This window comes from Rhincodon typus, chromosome 40, assembly GCF_021869965.1.
Source record: "Rhincodon typus isolate 14 chromosome 40, sRhiTyp1.1, whole genome shotgun sequence".
NCBI classification, from domain to species: Eukaryota; Metazoa; Chordata; class Chondrichthyes; order Orectolobiformes; family Rhincodontidae; genus Rhincodon; species Rhincodon typus.
In genome coordinates this window covers 2,814,247-2,838,652 of record NC_063371.1, presented here as the reverse complement: position 1 = coordinate 2,838,652, position 24,406 = coordinate 2,814,247, and the positions used below count along the sequence as shown (strand labels likewise).

General features: G+C 45.7%; 1 protein-coding gene across 1 annotated transcript in view; it reads left to right on the top strand.

Annotated features, from left to right (window-relative positions):
• The first annotated feature begins 718 nt into the window (after positions 1-718).
• The window catches only part of LOC109922588 (myoferlin-like), a 78,502-nt gene continuing 54,814 nt past the window's right edge, over positions 719-24,406 (top strand). Inside the window, exons 1-9 of the mRNA XM_048618490.1 lie at positions 719-1,414; positions 6,853-6,976; positions 8,148-8,248; positions 10,565-10,633; positions 11,654-11,697; positions 14,512-14,588; positions 18,579-18,694; positions 20,707-20,820; positions 23,088-23,265. Coding sequence (XP_048474447.1) covers positions 1,121-1,414; positions 6,853-6,976; positions 8,148-8,248; positions 10,565-10,633; positions 11,654-11,697; positions 14,512-14,588; positions 18,579-18,694; positions 20,707-20,820; positions 23,088-23,265 — 1,117 coding nt within the window. The 5' untranslated portion in view covers positions 719-1,120. The remainder of the gene's footprint in view (positions 1,415-6,852; positions 6,977-8,147; positions 8,249-10,564; positions 10,634-11,653; positions 11,698-14,511; positions 14,589-18,578; positions 18,695-20,706; positions 20,821-23,087; positions 23,266-24,406) is intronic.

Genomic DNA, 24,406 nt, shown 5'->3' with positions numbered 1-24,406 from the left:
AAGTTGATTGGAGATGAGCATCAAATATCAAGAGGAACCCAACATGCATAGAAGTAGTTCAGATTTGGATGCGAGGAGTTAATAAATAGAGTTCTTTAAAACTATAAAGGGCTTTGATAGGTTAGATGTAGAGAAGATGTTAAAGAGGAGAGGATCCTAAATTCTGGAGGCATAAAATTAATAAATTCAGTTAAACTGAGTACACATGGAGTGGTTGAAGGGAATAGCAGAGATATATTAAAGGGAATCAGAGAAGAGTTAAGAACTGTCATGGCTCAGAAAAAAGCTGTTCGGCCCATTGAGTCTGCACTTCAAATGAGCATTGTTACCTGCTGCCAATTTCCTGCTTCCCAACCCCCCCCCATACCCTTAGACATTATTTCTATCCAAATAATCCTCCAATACCCTCTTCATGTCTCAATTGATTCTGCCTACACCACATTTCCAGGCAGTGCTCAAACTACTCATTGTGTCAGAAAAACCTGTCTCACATTTGCTTCTTTTGTAAAAACACTTTAAAACTGTGCCCTGTTGATCTTGAGATAGTAGGAACTGCCGATGCTGGAGAATCTGAGATAACAAGGTGTAGAGCTGGATGAACACAGAAGGCCAAGCAGCATCAGAGGAGCAGGAAGGCTGACGTTTCGGGCCTAAGAAGGGTCTAGGCCCTTGATATCCCTGTTGATCTTGTTCCTTTTGCTAGTGGGAATGATTTCTCCCTCTCTATCCAACACCCTCGTGAGTTTGAATCCTCTATCAGATCTCTCCAAGGAGAATGGCCCCAAGCTCTTTCATCTATCCTCGTAACTAAAGTTCTCCATCCCTGGAACCATTCTGGCAAATTGTTTCTGCACTCTCTCCACTGCGTTCACATCTTTCCGAGGTGCATAAAGCCACAGTATTTCAGCTGAGGTCTAACAGGTGTCTTGTACCAGGTCAACATCACCACCCTGCTCTTGTACTCTATGCTCCTATTAATAAAGCCGAGCACACTGTAGGCTTTATTAACTGCTCTCTTCACTCTCCTGCCTCCTTCAATAATCTGTGCACAGATACCCTCAGGTCCCTCTACTCTTGCTTCCTGTTTAGAATCAAACCCCTGATTTTAGGTTGTCTTTCAATGTTCTCCCTGTCAAAATGCATCAGCTCATACTTTACTGCATTGCAGCTGAATAAAGTTGTGAGGGAGAAAGGGGTGGAATGGCAGCTCATGTGGAGTACTGGGGCCAGCACAAACCAATCGGTCCCCCTGCTGTTTGAGTTCTTTGTAACTGTGTTACGGCGGTATTCTGTCACAGATCACGCAGTCTTGCGGAAGTGGTTACTCCTGTACGAGCCGGATGATGTGCAGTCCATGGCCAAGGGATACCTGAAAGTCAGCATTATTGTCCTGACAGCAGGGAGCGAAGCACCGGTGAGCACAACCGCACTTTTTCCAGTCATGTGGATCTCTTCCTTATGAGTACTTCTTGCCTGGAAAGCACTTTGGCACGTCGGTGGTTGCAAAACTTTCCCGCTGTGTGAAATGTGAGTCTGTGAACGTTGATGGTTTCCAGTTTTGGTGGGGGGAGGAAGAGAGAGATTACGTGGTTATTGTGGGGATGAAGCGCTTTGAAAATGGCATGTGTTTCTCCATCTGCAGCAGCGTGGTACAACAGTTTGTCATAGGATACTGAATGAATTCTTTGCTGTCCACTTCCCAAATTCACCTCCACCCTTATTCATCTATAAACATGCACACAGAACCATTCCATTTCACAACCATGCCTTCTCCTGGACCATCAGGGATGGCTTAACTGTGGCTGGTCTAGGATTAGCCCTCAGGCAGTTAGTCTGGCAGTGCTGAGATTGATAAAGGGGTCAGAAGAGGCATTGGAAAATTGGAGATGGGTCGTGATGTATACTCAAAACTGAAACAGACAGATTTTTAATGAAGGGGAATCATGGTTTTTGGGGAAAAGGCAGGAAGTGGAGACGTGGGATTGTCAGATCAGCTATGATCTTATTGAATGCCAGAGCAGACCTGCTGCGCCGAATGGCCTACTTCTGCTCCTGTGTCTTATGGCCTGTGTGCAGATGAGGAAGGAGCACTCAAATTACGGGCACTGGGGATGTCCAGTTTAAGCATGGGCTGAGTCCCACCAAGAGTCAAGAGAAGGACTGGGTGTTGGAGGGGGATATTGTGATCGACCATCTCTCAGGTTCCAGAGAAAAAGTACATGGAGACTATGGCTTCAGTGTAGAAACCTGACCTGGAGAGTTCCAAACAAGCAGCTAGTTGCACAAATACACTCAAAGACCTCAGATGGGCTGGCGAAGTTGGATATGAAAAGTGGATGTTTGCAGGGACAGGGTGGGCCTTTGGAGGTGTCTGGGCTGGTGATATGGTTTTGAGGGGGAGAGTGGGCAAGTGGCTGACGTTGAGAATAATTTGCAATGCCATCCAGTACAGGAGCCAGGAAGGGAAAATGGTGGACATGTTGTTCAGGGAAAGGGAAAATGGCGGCCAAGTGGTTCAGGGGATAGAAGTTGGCTTTGAGGACAGGATAAGCACAGGGAGAGAGACCATGGAGGGAACTGGAAGCTATAGGAGCTTCACAAGATCAGTTGTGCACTGGCTTATGTTCACTGTCTTCGAGAGAGCGCTGCTAGGGGAATTGGTCAGAATGTGAGACCGTAAAGGATTGAATCAGAACAACAGCATCCTAGGTTTTGGTGAGGGAATGGTGAATAGATGGTCAAAGACCCAGAGGGCCAGGCAGTCAAAAAATGTAACTGTGGCTTAGACTTTGTTCATTTGTAAACTTTACGCAAGACACCCTGCATTTCTTAAGCCACCTGAATATAATTAACAGCCAGTTGAGGTACAGCTATGGTTGGTGGTGGTGTTCTCAGTGATTTGGGGGTGAGTGTAGAAGGAAGTGCATTTGGAAAGGGTTAGGACAATGAGTGTGAACTGAAACTACTCCAGTCACTCACTGCCACCACAGCACTGAAGAAGCAAAAGGAGATAGAGTCGTACACCATGAAACATACCCTTCGGTCCAACTAGTCCATGTTGACCATCTTCCCAAACTAAACCAACCCCACCTGCCTGCATTTATCCCTCCAAACCTTTCTTATTCATGTACTTATTTAAATATAAGAGTCATAGAGATATACAGCATGGAAACAGACCCTTCGGTCCAACTTGTCCATGCTGACCAGATATCCTACATAAACCTAGTCCCATTTGCCAGCATTTGGCCCATATCCCTCTAAACCGTTCCTCTTCATGTACCCATCCACTTGCCTTTTAAATGTTGTAATCATACCAGCCTCCACCCCTTCCTTTGGCAGCTCATTTTATACATGCACCACCCTCTGTGTGAAAATGTTGCCCCTCAGGTCCCTGTTAAATCTTTCCCCTCTCACCTTAAACCTATGCCCTCGAGTTTTGGACTCCCCAACCCCAGGGAAAAGACCTTGTCTATTCACTCTATCCATGCCACTCATAAACCTCTATAAGGTCACCCCTCAGCCTCAGACTCTCCAGGGAAAATAGCAACAGTCTCTTCAACCTCTCCCTAAAGCTCAAACCCTCCAACTCCGGCGACATCATCATAAAACTTTTCTGATCCCTTTCTAGTTTCACAACATCCTTCCCGTCTGAGGGAGACCAGAATTGAATGCAGTATTCCAAAAGTGGCCCTAACCAATGTACTGTACAGCCTCATCATGACGTCCCAACTCCTATACACAATGCACTGACCAATAAAGGCAAACGTACCAAACACCTTCTTCACTACCCTATCTACCTGCAACTCCATTTTCAATGAACTATGAACCTGCACTCCAAGGTCACTTTGTTCAGCAACACTCCCCAGAACCTTACCATTAAATGTATAAGTCCTACCCTGATTTATCTTTCTGAAGTGCAGCATCTCACATTTATTTAAATTCCATCTGCCACTTCTCGGCCCGTTGGCCTATCTAATTGAGATCCCATTGTTTCTGAGGTAACCTTCTTCGCTGTCCACCACTCCTCCAATTTTGGTGTCATCTGTAAACTTACTAACCATACCTCCTATGTTCACATCCAAATTGTTTATGTAAATGACAAAAAACAGTGCACCCAGCACTGATCCTGTTGGCACCCCATTTGTCACAGGCCTCCAGTCTGAAAAGCAACCCTCCACCACTACCCTCTGTCTTCTACCTTTGGGCCAGTTGTGTATCCAAATAGCTAGTTCTCCCTCTATTCTGTGTGATCTAACCTTGCTATAAAGTCTACCATGAGGAACCTTGTCGAACGCCTTACTGAAGTCCGTGTAGTTCATATCTACCACTGTTCCCTCATCAATCCTCTTCGTTACTTCTTCAAAAAGCTCAATCAAATTAATGAGACACGATTTCCCACCCACAAAGCAATGTTGACTATCCCTAATCAGTCCTTGCCTTTTCAAATACATGTAAATCCTGTCCTTCAGGATTCCCTCCAACAGCTTGCACATCACCGATGTCAGGCTCACGGTCTGTAGTTCCCTGGCTTTTCCTTACCACCTCACTTAAATAGAGGCACCATGTTAACCAAACTCCAGTCTTCCGGCAGCTCACCTGTGGCTATCGGTGATACAATATCTCAGCAAGGGACCCAGCAATTTCTTTCCTCGCTTCCCACAACAGTTCCAGGGTACACCTGATCAGGTCCCAGGGATTTATCCACCTTTATGAGTTTTAAGATGTTCAGCACCTCCTCCTCTGTAATATGGATGTTTTTCAAGGTGTCGCTGTTTATTTCCCCACGTTCCCTATCTTCCATATCCCTCTCCAAAGTAAACACTGGTGCAAAATATACGTTTAGTATCTCCCCTCTCTCCTGCGATTCCATACATAGGTGGCCTTGCTGATTTTTAAGGGGCCCTATTCTCTCCCTAGTTACCCTTTTGTCTCTAATGTATTTGTAGAATCTCTTTGAAAACTCCTTAACCCTGTTTGCCAAAGCTATCTCTTGTCCCCATTTTGCCCTCCTGATTTCCCTCTTGAATATACTCCTACTGCCTTTATACTGTTTTAGGGATTCACTCGATCCCTGCTGCCAATACCTGACAAACGTTTCCTTCTTTTTCTTGACCAAAAGCTCAATTTCTCCAGTCATCCAGCATTCCCTACACCTATCAGCCTTGCCCTTCACCCTAACAGGAACACACTGTCTCTGGACTCTCTCTATCTCACTTTTGAAGGCTTCCCATTTTCCAGCCGTCCTTTTACTTGCAAATAACCGCTCCAAGTCAACTTTTGAAAGTTCTTGCCTAATACTGTCAAAATTGGTCTTCCTCCAATTTAGCACTTTAACTTTTAGATCTGGTCTATCCTTTTCCATCACAATTTTGAAATTAATAGAATTGTGGTCACTGGCCCCAAAGTGTACCCCTGCTGACACCTCAGTCTCCTGCCCTGCCTTATTTCCCAAGAGTAGGTCAAGTTTTGCACCTTCTCTAGTAGGCACATCCATATACTGAATCAGAAAATTTTCTTATACACACTTAACAAATTTGTTTCCATCCATGCCCTTAACATTATGACAGTCCCAGTTTATGTTGGGAAACTTAAAATCCCCTACCATTACCACCCTATTATTCTTACAGATAACTGAGATCTTCTTACAAATTTGTTTCTCAATTTCCCGCTGACTACTGGGGGGTCTATAGTACAATTCCAATTAGGTGATCATCCCTTTCTTATTTCTCTGTTGCACCCAAATAACTTGCCTGGCTGTATTCCCAGAAATATCCTCCCTAAGTACAGCAGTTATGTTATCCTTAATCAAAAATGCCACTCCCCATCCTCCCTTGCACCACCACCGCCCCCCACCACCCCACCTACCAGTATCCTCCCTATAGCATCTCTACCCTGGAACATTAAGCTGCCAGTCCTGCCCTTCCCTGAGCCACATCTCTGTAATCGTTATGATATCCCATATTCCCAACCATGCCATGAGTTCATCTGCCTTACCTGTTGGGGCTCTTGCATTGAAATAAATGCAGTTTAGTTTATCAGTCCTACCTCGTTCTCTGCTTTGTCCCTGTCTGCCCTGACTGTTTGACTTACTCCTTTTCCCAACTGTACTAGTCTCAGACTGATCTCTTCCCTTGCCATCTCCCTGGGTACTTCCCAGCCCCACCCCACCCTGCCCTTTACTAGTTTAAATCCTCCCGAGCAGCTCTAGCAAATCTCCCCGCCAGTGTATTAGTGCCCTCCCAATCCAAGTGCAATCCGTCCTTCTTATACAGCTCACTTCTACCCCAAAACAGATTCTAATGATCCAGAAATGTGAATCCTACTCCCCTACACCAGCTCCTCAGGCTTTTAAACGTTGAAACTGTACCCACATCCATCACTTCTTCTGGAAGTTCACTCCACACATGAACCACTCTCTGTGTAAAAAAAAAATGCTGCCCATGTCTTTTTCCTCTCACCTTAAAAATATACCCCCTAGTCTTGAAATCCCCCACCCTAGGGAAAAGAGATCTACCATTCACCTTATCTATACCCCTCAAGATTTTATAAACCTCTATAAGGTCACCCCTTAACTTCCTACGCTCCAGTGAAAAATGTCCCAGCCTCTCCTTATAGCTCAAACCCTCCATTTCTGGCAGCATCCTGGTAAATCTCTTCCAGCTGAATAGTATCCTTATGATAGGGATTATAAGATGAAAAGGGAAAAAAGGGGATTGGTTGCAATTACGAATTAAAGACTGCGAGCAAGGAGATGAATGCTTTCCTTTTCATTGTTGGGAATTGTTTGGTAAAAGAAAAGGCGCCAAAGCAATGTTTTTTTTTGTTGTAATCGAAATCCCTTTGCTGCACCAGATAGACAAGAGAGGGACTAATGAAGAGGATGATGTTGAGAGTAACCTACTGCAGCCAGCAGGTATCCTTTCCCGATGGGTCACTTTTGAGGTGAAGATCTATCGAGCGGAGGACATCTCGCACAGTACGTCACAGAGAAGCATTGCTTTCATGCGAGTGCTAGATTTCGAGAGTGAGGGCACATCCCGGCTGAGTCTTACAGCATCCTGTCCACTGCCATCGGCTCCCCCATCCCTTCCTTGTTTTTAAAAACCGAAAGAAACTGCGGATACTGGAACAAAAACAAAATTGGCAGCTGAGAACAGGAAGGTTTCGCCAAATCTGAAATGTTAACTCTGTTTTCTCGTTCACAGAAGTTGCCAGACCTGCTGAGCCTCTCCAGCAGTTTTGTTTTTGTCCCTCCTTGTTTTTGTTCTTTTATGGGGATGTGCGTCTCGAAGGCGAGGCCAGCATTTATTTGCCCACCTGTTGTTACCCCTTGAGAGTTGCAAAGAGATGACCGCATTGCTGTGGGCATGATGCCGAGTGTCCACCCAGCTTGGTAAGGACCGCATGTTCCTTAAAGACAGTTGTGAGCTTACTGGAATTTTACAGCAATGACTAGGATTCATGATCTTCACTGAGGCTAGCCTTCAATTCCACATCTTTGTTCAGTCAGTTCAGTTTAATTCCACTAGTCGCTGAGTTCTTATGACAATCAACGCTCATTAGCTACGGTCACCATGACCGATACAAAGTATATATTCCACATTTATTCAGGAAATTTAAATCCCACCACCTGGCATGGTCAGGATTTGAACCCACGTCTATGGGGCATCATTGTGAGCCTCTGGATTGTTGATTATCAGACTGCTGATATTATGCCTCTTCCACTGCAGCTTCATGTGTCTTGTGTCCTCTCTCTGTCTCAACCGTTTGGTTTGGGAGTCTCGACAGAGATCGACAGGCGCCCTGTGCCCGAGTGTCAGCTGTTCACATGTGGTGCTGGGCAGCCGGACTCCTTCCAGAGCTGATCACGACAGTCTCTCTCTTTCCTGCCTCGCCTGCCGCTTTCACTTGGCTCCTGTTTTTGTTCTGGATGAAAGCGGACAAAAATAACTTGAGATATGAAGCTGGCTGCAAGCCAGCTATCCATCATTTGTGCCACACCAGTCCCTAGACGAGGAGATGTGGAAGGGGCAAGGGAGGTAGATTCTGAGCAATGCAACGTCGCATGTGGCTGATGGAGTAGAGAGGGGCACCGTGGGCGCAAACGCTTGTTGGCTGAAGCATTCATTGTGTTCCTTAATTTCCAGTGTCCAAAGGGCTGATGTCGAACTTGAAGCACGTGTTCGGGGTAGACAAGGATAAGGAAGGTGTCGACTCGTTTCTGGAAGTCAGTTTCGCTGGCAAGAAGGTGAGCCACGCGCAATCCTTCATCGCTGGGCCGCCCGGTGTTGCAGCGGGTTTGGATAGCGTGCATATCTTGAGTTGCAGGGATCAGGAGAGACTGGAATTTGAATCCTCCTGCTCCGCCCAGTTTTTCTGAAGGTTCAGGGAGTGTCTCAGTGCACTGAGTAGGGGGGAGTGTCCCAGGATAGGGTGAAGGGGCAGTAGCAGGTTGGAGGTTCCATTATTCAACCCTGGGCTAGGGACAAGGCCAGTATTTATTGCCCATTTACTGTCATTGCCCCTGAGAAAGTGTTGGTAAGCCACCTGTATCATTCATTGACTCAGTGGGTAGCTCCTTTGTTTCTGAATTGCAGGGCTCCAGGTCCTATGCCTTGTGCACAAAAATCCAGGCTGATACCACAGTGCAGCGCCAAGGGAGTGCTGCACTGTCTGAGGTGCTGGCTTTTCGCTGAGACCTTAAACTGAGTTTAAACATCTGCCTGCTCGGATGAACCATTGTAAAAGATCCCACGACGCTATTTTGAAGAACAGAGATAATCTCCCTGGTGTTCTAGATGTCATTTATCCTTCAGTTGGCATCACAAAAAAATCTGATTATCTGTTCATTATCATAGAATCGATGAATTCTACGGTACAGAAGGAGACCATTCAACCCATCATGTCTGTACTGGTTCCCAAAAGAGCTACCTACCTAGTCCCACTCTCCAATCCTATCTCAATAGTCCTCTAAATTCATCACTTCCAAACCACTTGCCTATCACATTGCTGCACAAATTGGCTCCCACATCTCTGACATTACAACAGTGATTAACTTTCAGCGGATATTTAATTGGCTATAAAATGCAGCAGTCACAATAAGTGTGTTATAAATGCTGGTCTTGCTTTCCTCCTGCTGTTGCAGTCTGTGCAGTGTAGGCGCACTCAGAGTGCTGTGCGGGGGATGGGGGGTGCATTCCACGATTTCGCCAGGATATGTTTCTGAGTTGAACTGGTGCGTGACCTTGGAGGGACCTTATTGGGTTGGTGTTCCCTTGGATATGCCAGGCTCAAGCTGGCAGTCACAGGTTTGACTTGCTGCACCTCAAATGAAAACTCATTGTGTAATTCCTGCTGATGTACAGAGGGCCTGCGTCGCCCATTTGGGGCTGATGTTCCCGTTTCAGTGAAACTCAAATGAAGCATGAGGAAAGCCATCTCAACTTTCACTTAGGCATCTTCCTGCCATCTGGACTCAATGTTGTCTTCAGCAATTCACAACCACAGTCTCTGTCCCCCATTTTATTTTCCTGTTCTGGGATTTCTCTTTGTTTCTTCTTCTTTCAATCAGCAGCACACCTCCTCCAGGCATGTTTTGTTTATTTTCTTGCCCCGTCTCCGTTCACGATGGCCCTGGAGGGGCTATTCAGTCACTCCTGTCTTCCACCTGATCACAGACTTTCCCTTTTCGTCCTTGTCACACTCACTCCCATCTCAAACCCACTGCCTTTTTTTTTGATCTTCCCCAGTTCTGATAGACCCGAAAGGTTAACTGTTTTTCTCTCTCTACAGAGGCTGCCAGACCTGCTAAGTATTTCGAGCACTCCTGCTTTTTATTTCCGTCACCGCCAAGTGCAGCCTCATGCAAGCTACAAAAGTCGCACTCCACCGGAACTTGGTTCACCGTTCCTCCATCTCATAGACTCAGAGACAGTTATTGCTCCGAAGGAGATCATTCAGCCCATCATATCTGCAACAGTCAACAGAAATCTGACTACACTAATCTCTTTTCTCCACCTCTTGGCCCGTAGTCCTGGAGGCTATGACAAGTGAATGCCTAGATACTGCTAAATATTACAAGTGATTCTGTCTCACTCACCTTTTCAGGAAATGTGCTCCAGGCTCCCACCACCCTCTGGGTGAAAAAAATTCTTCTCCTCAACTCTCCAGTTGGCCTTCTGCCTCTTAGCTTAAATCTATCTCCCCTGGTTGTTGTCCCCTGTACTGATGGGAAATGTGCCTGCCTATCCATCCTTTCTATGCCATTTCATTACTGTACACACCTCAGGTCAGGTCCCCTGTCAACCTTCGCTGCTGAAGATAATCTCAGTCTACCCAATCTTTCCTCATAGTTCAGACCTTCCAGCCCAGGCAGCATCCTGGTAAATCTTCTATGCACCCAGTGTAAACACGTCTTCTTTATATTGTGATGACCAGAACTGCACTTAGTAATTCAGTTGTGGCTTTTCTGTGCGGGTCTTCAAAACTTTGGGGGTTAAATGGGATTTAATGGGAAAATAAGGCTGGTGAAAGGTAGGAATTTGACATTCTATCCTCCTTGCAGGTAGTGACGAAGGTTATTGAAAACCATGTAAATCCTGAATGGAACCAAGTGATCTACCTGAAGAGCAGGGTGAGTTTCACACGATCCCTTCTTGATCCCAAACCAGCACTTGCTAGTCACACAGGGTGAGGGTTAGTGGGTCTGCACAGAGCAGCAGTGATAACTGCCCGTGGAGCTGCTGCTTGCGTGAAAGAGTTAACACATTGGTATTAATCTTAACCCTGGCATAAGTTTTAATTAATAGAGGTAAAACCAGGAGAATGCCAAATGGATCTGTTCAGCTATTTAATGGCAACTTGACCAGCAGAGAGTCAGCGGGGCTGAAAGGGTTATACGATGAAGAAGTGTGTGGACTGGCCTTGTGTTTCCTTTCATATGGGAGACCTAAAAGGGGAAAATCTGCTAACATCTGACAAAGACAAATCGTAAAATCCCTACAGTGTGGAAACAGGCCATTTGGCCCATTGAGTCCACACTAACCGTCCAAAGAGCAACCCAACCAGATCAGCCCCCCACTTCCCTATTCCTGTAACCGAGAATTTCCTATGGCTAACCTACCTAAGCTGCACATCCCTGGACACTACAGGCAATTTAGCATGGACAAGCCACCCTAACCTGCACATCTTTGGACTGTGGGAGGAAACCGGAGCAAACCTGCACAGACACGGGGAGAATGTGCAAATCCCACGTAGACTGTCGCCCGAGACTGGGATCGAACTAGGATCCCTGCCGTTGTGAGACAGCAGCGCTAACCACTGAGCCACTGGTGCTACCCGATCTAGTCGGAGTGTTTCCAAAGTGGGTTGATAGGGTAGATTGAGAGCCAACTCCCACCCTACTGGGCTGCAGTGGGGGAATCAGCTCGAAGTATTCAACATTGAGGCAATAATGCGGAGGAGTGTTGACCAGGGGGCTCAGAGCGATGGACGGGATGACTCTGAAAGAGAAGGGGAAAGGACTTGGAATGAAGTCAGGTTTCTCATAAACAAATCACTGCTCTGTTGGGACAGGACTGGTGGTGTTCTTTGGGATTTGGGGAAGTTGCTGAGCTATCGACAAAGTCATGGTTTGCGTTGATTTTCTCCGCAGTTTCCTTCCTTGTGTGAGAGTATTCGTTTCACGGTGTGCGAACGGTAAGTGAGAGGTTAATTCTTTCACTCTGCCAGCTGGGAAGGCTGTAGAAGCCAATGCTGCCTTGCAGACTCCTGTAAGTACAGCTGGATTTTACAGTCTGCTCCCCCCACCACAGTATATGTTTTTGGAAGAGACTGGGAGGAGGGGTTGCTGTGGCAGGTTGTTATGGGGGCACTTAGAATAGAAGTTCACCCCCTGACCCAGTCCCAATAAACATGGTTGCTGAAATCAGCAGCTTGCCTGTCGCATTAAAATTGATAATCAACGGACAATAATGGAGAATGTTACCAAGCTCATTGTTTCATATTACCCAGTCCATAAATTGGTCAGCGTCGGCACATGGGCGGACATGGGGAACCACTGTTTCGACAAACGTAACGGTGCGAAGGAAGAAACGTAGAAACTAGCTGCCAGAGTAGGCCATTCGGCCCCTCGAGCCTGCTCAGCTATTCAGTATAGTCACGGCTGATCTCAATGTCACATACCTGTTTTCTTCCATACTGCTTGATGCCATTAAAATCTAAACGTTTATCTGTCTCATTCCTGAACATATTCAGTGACCCGGCATCTGCCCCCTTCAGTGGTAGAGAATTCCACAGGTTCACTAACCTTGGGATGAAGAGACTGACACATTCGCTGTTGCACATCACATATGATGCGCACCAGAATAATTATATCAATAAAAATCAGGAAGAGCATCTCAAATGCAAGAGAGAGGCTAAGACAGGAATAAGGAAGGCTAAGAGGAAGCCAGAGGAAAGGATGGTAGGCTGTGCTAAAACAAACAGTAGAATGTTGTTCAAACATATTAATAGTAAAAGATTACTGAAGGGTAGAGTGAGGCAGGATAAGCCACTCACTGAACCAAAGGCTATGACAAAGCTACTAAATGAGTACTTGGCTTCTGTCTTTACTAAAATGGTGACCATGTCTCAGTTGAAAATGTGGGTAATGAGCAACTGAGCAGTATAAGGATAATTAAAGAAGAGGTGCTAAAAATGCTGGCAGCACTCCAAGTAGAGAAGTTGCCAGGCCCGGATGGGATGCATCCCAGATTGCTGAGGGAGGTAAGGGAGTAAACTGTGGAGCCATTGATAGAAAATTTCCGGGCCCCTCCGAATGCAGGATTAGTCCCAGGGGATTGCAAAGGTGACGCCGTTGTTTAAGAAAGGCTCTAAGGATAACTCAGGAAACTACAGACCTGTCAGTTTGACATCAATAGTGGGGAAACTGATGGAGGCCATAATATGGGATAAGATAAATATGCACTTAGAGAAAAATAAGTTTATACTCGACAGTCAACATGGCTTTGTCAAGGGTAGGTCATGCCTGACAAATTGAATCAAGTTCATTGAAGAGGTGACTCAGGTAGTGGCTGTGGATGTTGTATTTTTGAACTTTCAGAAAGCATTTGGTATGGTGCCACATGGCAGGTTGGTTAGCAAATTGGAAATGTTTGGGATTGATGGGTCCTTGGAACGTGAATTAGAAAATGATGAAAAGATAGCAAGCAGAGGGAAGGTATAGATGGACCTGGGTCAGACTAGAGCCAAGTTGAAAGTGGTGTTCCCTAGCAATCAGTGTGGGGAGTCTTGCTTTTTCTGATTTCTATAAATGATTTGGAGATGGGTGTTGTGGGCCAAATCTCTAAATTTGCAGATGACACTAAGCTAGGGAGAATAGTGAGTTGTGAGGGAGGATGCTGAGCGACTTCAGAAGGACATTGACAGGTTGGCCAAATGAGCAGATACCTGGCAGATGAATTTCAATGCAGAGAAATGTGAGGTAATGCACTTTGGTTGGAGAAACATGGAGAAGCAATACAGGCTCAATGGTACTGCTTTGAGGGGAGTACAGAAGTGGAGGGACCTCAGGTTTCAAGTATATAATTCTCTGAAGGTGACCAGGCAAGTTGGAATAGTTGTTAAGGAGGTTCATAGGATCCTTGGGTTTACAAATAGGGGCATAAGAGCGTAAAAGCAAGGAAATGATGCTGCACCCCTACAAATCATTGACCAAACTATATTCGGAGTATTGTGTTTAATACTGGACACCTTATTTAAGGAAGGACGTTAAAGTCCTAGAGAGAGTACAAAGGAGATTTACTCGAATGATATCAGGAATGAGGGATTTTAGACACAAGGAAAGATTGGAGAGGTTGGGCTTATCCTTCTTGGAGCAGAGAATATTAAGAGGTGACCTTACTGAGGCGTTCAAAATAATGAACAGTTTTGACAGGGATGTTCTGTTTGTGTCGGTGACTAGGGGGTCGCAATTTCAAGATTGTCAGCAAGGAATGAGATGAGGAGAAACTTCTTTCCTCGGAGAGTTGTTGGGATTTGGAGTACAAAAGAGCTGGATATATATGTGAAAGGGCTGCATTTAGAGGACGACGGAGATAGGGCCGGAGAGTGGAACTAACTGGATAGCTGTTTCGGAAGTCAATACAGGCATGAGGATCAGATGGACCTCCTGTACAATTTTATGGTTCTATTACTTAGATTTTGGGGAGTGGGCCGCAAACATTCTTCAAATGCTGTACAGGTTACAACGGTTGTCGGTGTCAATCTTGGCCGCCATAACCTCTCTCAAACCTTCCTTCTATCCCTCGAGGCGATAGTCAGAAAATTAACTAATGCAGTTCGCAAATACCCTCCATTCATTAGAGTTCACAGTGACTGTAGCAGCTGTGGGACATGTCAGAGCATACTTGGTGTTTTAAAATGCTAAGAGGTCTAGTTCAACAGAAACCACCCCCACCGCCCTTGCCCTGACAACAGGTCACTAAGATCTTTTCTGGTCACTACTTTCAGGAAGAGTGCTGTGAAAAGCCACCCCTTAGGAACAACATACCTGAGCATCTCAAAAATCTCGATGACAGGGTCAGAAGGTAAGGAATGTTACAGCGTTACGCCTTCACCAGGAGCCGCCCGTGATGGCTTTGCCTTTCAGTTCAGTTGCGACCTTCGCTTCTGTTTTTCCACCTAAAACGTCCCCGGACTCTCCACAGCCTTGATTCTGTCGACTAGCGTTATTGCATCAAGTCAATCTGTGAGTGCAGTAGCATGACATGACAGTAAGAAAGATCTGCATTTCTAAAGCACCTCTCTCATCCCTGGGATGTCCCCCAAGCGCTTTATGGTGAATGGAGTACTCCTGAAGGTGCAGTCACTGGCAAGGAAGCAGGGCAGCTGACTCGCGCACACATCCAGCTCCCTCAGCAGGGAATGATTGACCAGCTTACCTGGTTTAAAGTGTTAGTAAAAGGGTGAATGTTGGCCTGTACTGCTGGGGAGGACTCCTGAGAATCCTTGTTAGGATCTTGTGCGTCCCCCAGAGGGGACAGATGGGAAAGGCAGCATCTCTGACAGTCCAGCAGTATTGGAGATGGGAGTGTCCACTTGGATTTTGATGCTCTGTCTTCAGAGTCGGAGTAGAACACACATGGCCCTTTGACTGAAACAAGATCCATATTGACCTAACGTAATCACAATACCCTTGTGTCCACATCTGTGGCCATTCTCACCTTGATCTTGCGTTCAGGATCTCACTTCTGATGTACAACAGTTTAGTGAAGAACTGTGCATCCATCCTGGATTGCGTCATTAATAGAGTCATAGAGCATGGAAACAGACCCTTTGGTCCATCTTGTCCATGCTGACTAAGTTTCTAGTCCCATTTTCCTGCATTTGGTCCCTATCCCTCTAAACCTTTCCTATTCATGTACCTGTCCAAATGTCTTTTAAATGTTGTAACTGAACCTGCAACTACCACTTCCTCTGGCAGTTCATTCCACATAGGAACCACCTTCTGTGTGAAAAAGTTGCCCCTCAGGTCCCTTTTAAATCTTTTCCCTCTCAGTTTAAAAATATGCCCTCTAGTTTTGAATTCCCCCACCCTAGGGAAGCGACCTTTGCTATTCACCTCATCTATACCCCTTTTGATTCCGGCTCTATTCTCGGCGACATCCTTGTCAATCCTTTCTGGACCCTTTCGAGGGAGTCATGATGGGGGTGGAGAGAATGGCGCGGGAGGGGTGCTGCTTGAGAAGATGGGGGCGACACTATGTCCAAAGGAGGACCACCAAATTGTAGGGGTATGCTATAAAATATTGCCACCAACAGAGATTGGAAACCACATCGAATCTTGATTGGCAATCACAAGTCATGGGTCATCTCATCAGCCAGGGAGACAGTTGGAAAAGCGGCTCATGCTCATGTTTCAAAAAGGGCTCTACTGTTACACATTATTAATATTTTTCTGAGACATACTCCAATCACAGAACCACTGAAAACCATCCCAGTTTGGTTTGGCTTTTATCATTATTGTTATTGAAATTTTATTGTTTCGTACAGATTTCTGATTCTTTCCCCAATGTATTTGAGAAAATAGGGTTTTTGCGTTTTGCAGTTCTGAAGAAGGGTCACTGGACCCAAAATATTAATTCTAATTTCTCTCTAAAGATGTGGGTGGCACAGTGGCTCAGTGGTTAGCACTGCTGCTTCACAGCGCCAGGGGACCTGGGTTCAATTCCACCCTCGGGCAACTGTCTGTGTGGAGTTTACACATTCTCCCCGTGTCCGTGTGGGTTTCCTCTGGGTGCTCCGGTTTCCTCCCACAGTCCAAAGATGTGAAGTTTAGTTGGATCGGCCATGCTAAATTGCCCATAGTGCCCAGGGATGTTTCGGTTAGGTGGATTAGCCATGGGAAATGCATGGTTACAGGGATTGGGTGGGGTAGGAGTGGCGAGGGGGGCAGGTGTCTGGGTCGGCCACTCTTTTGAGAGTCGATGCGGCCTTGATGGGCCGAATGGCCTGCTTCCACACTGCAGGGATTCTGTGATTCTTTGATGCTGCCAGACCTGCTGAGATTTTCCAGCAATTTTTGTTTTTGTTAAAGATGGCAGGACAGGTGAAGAAAACAGTTAGCAAAGCAAATTGTATCCTGTGTCTTATTGAGAGGGGCATTGACTACAAGAAGGGAGGTTTTGCTGAAGTGTTACATGACACTAGTTCAACCTCAGCTGTAGTATTGGGTCTAGTTCTGGCCTCCACATTTTAGGGATGCATGAAGTGAGTGCAAAGAGGTTTATGAAAATGTTTCCAAGGATTAGAAACTTCAGTTATGTAGATTAGTGAAGTTGGGCCTTGGAGTGAAAAAGGCTAAGAGAATATTTGATTGAGCTTTTTGAAATGATGAGAAATCTGGGCAGAGCTGACAGGGAAAAATTGTACCCACTCATGAAAAGATCAAAAACAAGTGAGCACAGATTTGCGTAGAACAGTACAACACAGGAACAGGCCCTTTGGCCTATTCTGACCATGATGCTATTCGAAACTAATCCCATCTGCCTACACGTTGTCAGTATCTCTCTATTCCCTGCCTGTTCATGTGCCTGTCTAAATGCTTCTTAAACATTGTCACCATATCCACTTCCAACACCTCCCCTGGCAGCACGTTCCACGCATTTGCCACCCTCTATGTAAAAAACTTGCCTTGCACATCTCCTTTAAACATTCCCCCTCTCACATTATACCCCCAGTATTTGATATTTCCATCTTGGGAAACAGACTCCAGCAATACACCCTATCCATGCCTCTCATAATTTCATATACTTCTTTCAGGTCACCCCTCGGCCTCCAACGCTCTAGCGCAAACAGTCTAAGTTTGTCCTACATTTCCTTATAGCAAATACACTCCAATCCAGGAAACGTCTTAGTAAATAGTTTGATCCTTTTTGAAACATCAAATGATAAATTGGTTTTCTGAAAATGTTGATGCAGTCATGATGTCTCCTTCTGCAGAACGTATCAACCAACTAAATTAGAGTGGAACTGGGTTTTTTAATTGGGTTTATTGTCCAAACTGACACGGTTTCAATGTCGATCTCGATTCAACCTTATACTTTCCATTGAATGTTAAAATTAGGACTAGGAATAGACCATTCAGCCCCTCGACCCTGCTTTGCCATTCACCATGATCATGGCTAACTTGATTGTGGCTACAACTCCACTTTTCTCTTTGGACCCCCAAAATAACCCTCAAAAACATTATCTGTCAAAACTCTACCTAAATCCAAACTCGAAGGAATTCAATGGCTAGCCTTTCGGGGACACAATTCCAATCTCGCATGAACCTCTAAAAAAAGGAATTCCTCCTCATCTCTGTTTGAAATGAGAGACCTCTTTTACTTTTAAACCATGCCCCCTCACTCTAGATTCCCCAGCTAAGGGATGAATCTTCTGACCATCTGCCCTGTCCAGCCCCCTCAGAATCTTATTTGTCTCAACAGACTCAGGTCTCAGTCTTGTTTACTCCACAAGGTATCAACCCCAGGTTCCTCACAGGACAAGCCCCTTATTCGAGGAGTGACCCATGTGAACCTTCCCTGAAGTTCTCCAGTGAAAGTACATCCCTCCTTAAGTAAAACCGTACACAGTAAAAATTCCCGTTACTACATTTCAATGAGGAATCAAAGCAGAATAACATTGGCAGACTTCATGACAGACTGGTGAATCCATAGATGTAGATGACAGTGTAGAAACAGACCATTCGGCCCTCCAGATTTATGCCAGTATTCAGGCACCCTTTCCTCTGCTGCTTCATCAAGCTCCATCAGCATATCCTTCTATTCCTTTTTTCTAATCTATTTTCCCCATCAAAGTTATTCACAATGTTTCAGTGGGTTCCACAGATCGATCATAGGTTTCTCCTGAATTCCCAGTTGGGCTTATTAATGATCTTCATTTATTACGGGACACTGACACCCCACTTTGGTCTAAAGCTCCTCCCACACTCTGCTGCCCGTGGTTGGCTGTGTTGAAGCCTTTTGCTTTGTCGGTGATTCGGTAATAACACATGTTGTTTTCTAACTGAGCAGACGATGAAACGCCTGGGTTCCTGCCAACGTTTGGGCCGTGCTTCCTGAACCTGTACGGGAGCCCCCGGGAAGGCTTAGACGGCTCTGACAAGTATGACGAGCTCAACCTCGGAAAGGTGACTGGCTTTGTTTCGTCTCCTTAACAGAGTTTCACCCACAGTGTCAGCAGTTTCAAAGAGGGAAAAAAAGGCCAAATCAAGTCATGGGCAGCGATGCAGCTGTTGCTGAACAGAAAGTGTCCATTTGACCCAGCATTCCTAATGCTGGCTTTTTCAAAGAGCTGAGTCCCTCTTCTTTTGATCTCACCCCCCATAAATGCACAGTATTATTGAATTCCAAATGTATTTCACCTCCTCACCAAGCAGTGCATGTCAGATTGTAACTCAGTGTTTTAAAAACAAAACTGCTCATCCTTACTTCCAACATTTTGGATCTGAGCTCCTGTGTTCTGTCAATACTAACCCCTTGTTAGCGGGAACAGTTTCCTGCAAAATATTTTCGATCATTATTTCTCAGTCTGCTTTGTCAAACTGTATGCAGTAAGATCTAGGTGATGTTGAGACTTGGAATGATAAGTGGCAAGCAAAGGTTGCAACTCACAGCTTCCAGGCAATGACACCCCTTCCCTCTAATCACTAGTTCTTGACATGCAACAGCATCGCCATTGTACAATTCAACATCTCCTGCAGTCAGCCGCTATAACATTCTGGGGATTACTATTAACCAGAAACTCAAACTGGACTAGCCGTACAAATACTGTGGCTACAAGAGCAGATCAGAGGACGGGAGTCCTGCAGCGAGTAACTCACCACCTGATGCTCTAAAGCCTGTCCACCATCTACAAGGCACAAGTCAGAAGTGTGATGGAATACTCCCCATTTGCGTGGATGACTATAGCTCCAACAATTGTCAAGAAGTTTGACAGTGTCTAGGACGGAGCGGCCATCTTGATTGATACAACATCCACAAACATTCAGTCGCATCAATGTTTGCCATCTACAAGATGCATTGCTGCAACTCATCCTTCAACAGCACCTTCCAAACCCACAGGCACTTCCATTTAGAAGGACAAGGGCAGCAGATACATAGGAACACCACACCCTGTACGTTCCTGTCCAAGTTACTCACCATTCTGAATTGGAAATATATCGGCCGTTCCTTCAGTGTCGCTGGGTCAAAATCCTGGAACTCCTTCCCTGAGAGCACCATGTGGGGGTCCCTACACCACAGGGGACTGCAGCGGTTCAAGAAGGTGGTTCACACCCACCTTCTCAAGGGGGGCAATTAGGAATGGGCAATAAATGCTGGGCCCGGCCAGTGATGTCCACATCCAAGGATTAAAAACAAAGGCAGGATTGTGTTTAAAAATCTGTTGGTTTGCTGGAGAGTGGATCAATATTGAAGAAATTAAAGGTAGACTCATGCAGGACCTTCACTTCAACATGGTGAGTTAGTATATAGGGAAGAAAGAGTGAGGAGAATGTTTCGCCCTCAAGATATTTGAGAGTGAAGAGTACAAAGTATTAATTTCATTGGGAGAGGCTGGGAGGGGTGTGTTTAGCAGGGAACGAGGGGACTGCATAACAGAGCAGCTCCTTTCTGTCTGTTGGAGGAACACAGCAGGCCAGGCAGCATCAGAGGAGCAGGAAAGCTGACATTTCGGGTCTGGACCCTTCTTCAGACCGGAAACGTCAGCTTTCCTGCTTCTTTGATGCTGCCTGACCTGGTGTGTTCCTCCAGCTCCACACTGTATTATCTCAGACTCCGGCATTGGCAGTTCTTACTATCCCTTTCTGTCTGTTCCAGTGGGAGCAATAGAGTATTCAGATGATAGTCAAAGCTATTAAGGAGTCAAGAGGTGCAATGTGTTCAGGAATGAGATGTGGAGGAAGATTCACTTGAGATCAAGGGGGACTGAATCTAGTAATGACAAGGAATGGCCAGAATTAAAGATGGTTCACTGGTTATCCTGCTTAAGTATGCATTTCACTTTCAACATAAAAGGGCCAAGAAGGGTGTACTTGGCTGAATAAATTGCACAATGAAGTGTTGAGATGGGAGAGAGCCAGATCTGGCACACTATCTTCATGTAACATTCCGATTTTTCTCCTGATTCTCTCGCTCACAGAGTGAAGGAGTCTCCTATCGAGGGAGGATTTTGATTGAATTGGTCACGAGGATGGACGAAACTTTAGGGAAAACCGTTGACAACTTGTCGTTCGAAGATTTCTCGATTGTACAGGTATTTGTACCATAAACCCATCGTTTCCACGCAGACTGGAAATGATCCTTGGGAATTGGGGATTTCTTGCGAGTGGAAGAGCGAGTGTTCATTTGAGCACTGCTGTTGCTGCAGGCAAAGGGTTCAACTAAACTGTGCTGCTGTTAAATTGCCAAGGCAGCATAGTGTTTAAACAGCATTGGGTTCCCTCATTCTACAAGAAGATCTGCTTCTTCACTTTGTTGTACTGAAAGCTTCTGTGTTTGCACAGAGGCTCCCTCCTTGCCTCTGTCCATTGCAATTGGCAGGGCTCCTTCCCCTATATCAAGAGAGAGAGAGAGAAAGAATATCTTCAGTCCACCAATCTGCCTACACTTTTTGCTCAGGCTCCAGCATTGAATAAAAAAATCCTAATAAGGCAACACAAAAGGAGGCCATTTGGCCTTTCTATCCTGTGTTGGAGCAATCCAAATAGCCCCACTGCCCTCCCTGCTCTTCCCCAACCCCTGCATCACCAGGTCCCGTGGCTCCCTTCCGTCGCAATCATATGTCAGATTCCCTTTTGAAAGTTGTTAAGATTTTAGCTTTATGGTCATATGTACTCAAGTGCAGGAGTACAGTGCAAAGTGTGTAGTGTCGCCACATATAACGCCATCTTAGGTCTGAAGGTACCTAAGTATGAAAATTTAGGTATTACTGATCATCGATTATGTTTTCCTTTAACCATCTCTGCTGTGAGAAGAGCAAACCCGCTGTTTCTCCACACAATTGAAGTCTTCATCACGCCTAACCATTTTGGTAAATCCACTTTTGTGCATGGTTTTGCACATCCCAGCTAACACTGCCCCTTTTCATTCCTGCTTCAAGTCACCAGCTGCTGAAACCCTATCTCAAGCCTTAGTCACCTTTAGACATGACTATTTCAATGCTCTGCTGGTTGACCTCCATCTTCCACTGACATTAACTCGACCAAATCTGTATTGTCATTCAGACCAGGCCCCTTTTTCCCGTAGGCCACGTTCTCATTGACTTATGTTGGCTCCTGGTCTGGCAGTACCTTGAAGTTCTCATCCTTGTTTTCAAATGCCTCATGATCTTGCGCCGTCCCTATCTCCGTCGGCTCCTCCAACATTGTTGGTAGCATAGTGGCAAGTGATCCTGGACAAATGAGAACTGGGTTCTAAATCCCACTATGGCAGCTGGAGTTCACTGATGCCCACGAGGGAAGGAAATCTGCGATCTTTACCCAGTCTGGCCTACACATCCCTCCAGACCCACAGCGACGTGGTTGGCTTTTCACCGTTGTCTGAACGAGTCAACCAAGTCACCCAGTTTCATCAAGCCACTACAGAGAAAAGTACTGTGAGTGAACTTATGGCACATGGGCTGCAATGGTTCAAGAAGCTTCTCAGAGGCTTAGGGATGGGCAACAGAAATGACACCTGTATCCCAAGGATGAATTCTAAACTAAAACCTTCGGCTACTTGGGCCCAAAGCTCTGGAACTCCAATCCCTAAATCTCTCACCCTGTTTTTTTTAAAAATGTTCCCTAAAACCCACCACTGTGTAGTCCAGTTTCCTGAGGTCAAACTTTGTCTGATTATGCCTTTATCATGTTAATATTGCTATGTAAATGCAAGCTGTTGTTATTATAAATGATGTGAATATCGCAAGTAATTAAGTGTGTAAATGGGGGTCAGTTGATTGATTGACTGGGTAGATGCAATGGGGGATCAGGACTCTTGTGATGCAGCGTAGTATCCCTATTTCTGGATCAGGAGGCCCAGGTTGAAGTACCACTTGCTCTAGAGGTGTGTAGCAACGTCTCCGAACGTGTTGATTAAAAATATAATCAGAGGGTGTTTTGGCACAGTTGCAGTAACCCTATTTGTGGGCCTGAAGGTCCTGGGTTCAAGTATCATCTCAGGATGAGACAGGTTGATCTTTTAATGTATAAGAGCAAAACAGATGGGACTGCTCCAGAGATGTGCAGGTTAGGATTGGCCATACTAAATTGCCCATAGTGTCCAGGGAAATGCAGGCTGGGTTAGCCATGGGAAATGCAGGGTTTACATGGATAGGGAAGAGGGTGGATCTGGGTGGGATGCTTTTGGGAGGGTCAGTGTGGACTCAATTGGCCGAATGGCCTGCTTCCACACTGTAGGGGTTCTATGGTGTATAACAAGGAGCTGTAAGACTGAGTAGTTTCATAAACTGGGTATCACAAAGATACCCAGTTTTCCGTCCCTGCGACAAAGTGAAGAGTCTCTTTGATTTGCTACTTTCAGAGGTACTTGCAGAGGCGGAGGTACAGCCTTTGCGTCGTGTTCTACTCGGCTACGCAAATGCAGGATGTGAAGGAGCCGGTCCAGTTTGAGGTCAGCGTGGGCAATTACGGCAACAAGTTTGACAAGTCGTGCAAACTGCACGCCTCCACGACGCAGTACAGCCATGCTATGTTTGATGGTAAGTGGCTGCTCGGGTACATGATAGCTCATGCACCGGCAGAACAAACTAAGGGCTTAAAATAGGTGCCTGGCAGATTTAGATTCACTTTATTGAACTCCATACTCCCAACAAGAGTTTCTCGTGAGCTGTGTGTGAGGACTTCAAACCATTTGCAGTGAAATTAGGATCTCTGATGGCCAAGATCCTTCCTTCAGTCCCCATTCCATCTGAACCATCTTTTTCATCTTCATCTCCTTCCCGTCATCCAATGCCCCATTCCATTCCCAACCCTCAGCCCCAGCGAGATGGGTTCACAGGTACAAGGCAGTAGTGTATTAGGCCTCGCTGAAGGGAGTTGCTACGTTTCTGTGGCAACACTCACTATTACATGCGTGTTGCAGCCTGGAGCTATGGATAGTGATGTTCCCAAATCCGACTTTATTTTCCACTCCTGGCCGACCAGGGATGTCTTCTGCTCTCTTATCGCCTGCCATTGATGGACGTTGGAAGGATTTGCAGGTCACTATTCGACCTCTTTGGTTCTGTTATGAACACAGCTTCAGGTCAAGCTTAAATCTGGAGCTCCTGGAGGCAGGGATATCATCCATTGCTCCACAAGGCCTCCCAAGCATGTTTCCATCAAATAATTGGAGCTGCAGGCCAAAAATCTTAAGTCCAATGATCACAAAAAAGGCTATGTTTTGTTTTGCAAAAAAATCCTCTGCTTCCTCATGCATTTTGCAATCTTCCCAAGGTAGCGATGAGGTGGATGACGTTGATAAATCAAATGTATGTAAGGGAAAGCGATGTAAAAGCGTGTGGGAGATAGGAATAAGGTCATAAAGCCAGATGAGGAAGGATGGGAAGAGATTAGCATGAAACAGCAACACTGGCATCAACTTAATGGGCCGAAAGGCCATTTCTTGTGCTTTAAAAACTGTGAAATGCATCATGATGAGATTCATAGAATCACTACAGTGTGGAAGCAGGCCATTCAGCCCATCGAGTCCACATCGACCCTCCGAAGGGCATCCCAACCAGACCTACCCCTCTACCCTTTCCCTGTAATGCAGTATTTCCCACGGCTAACCCACCTAGCCTGCATATCCCTGGACACTATGAGCTATTTCCCATGGCCAATCCACCCTAACCTGCACAT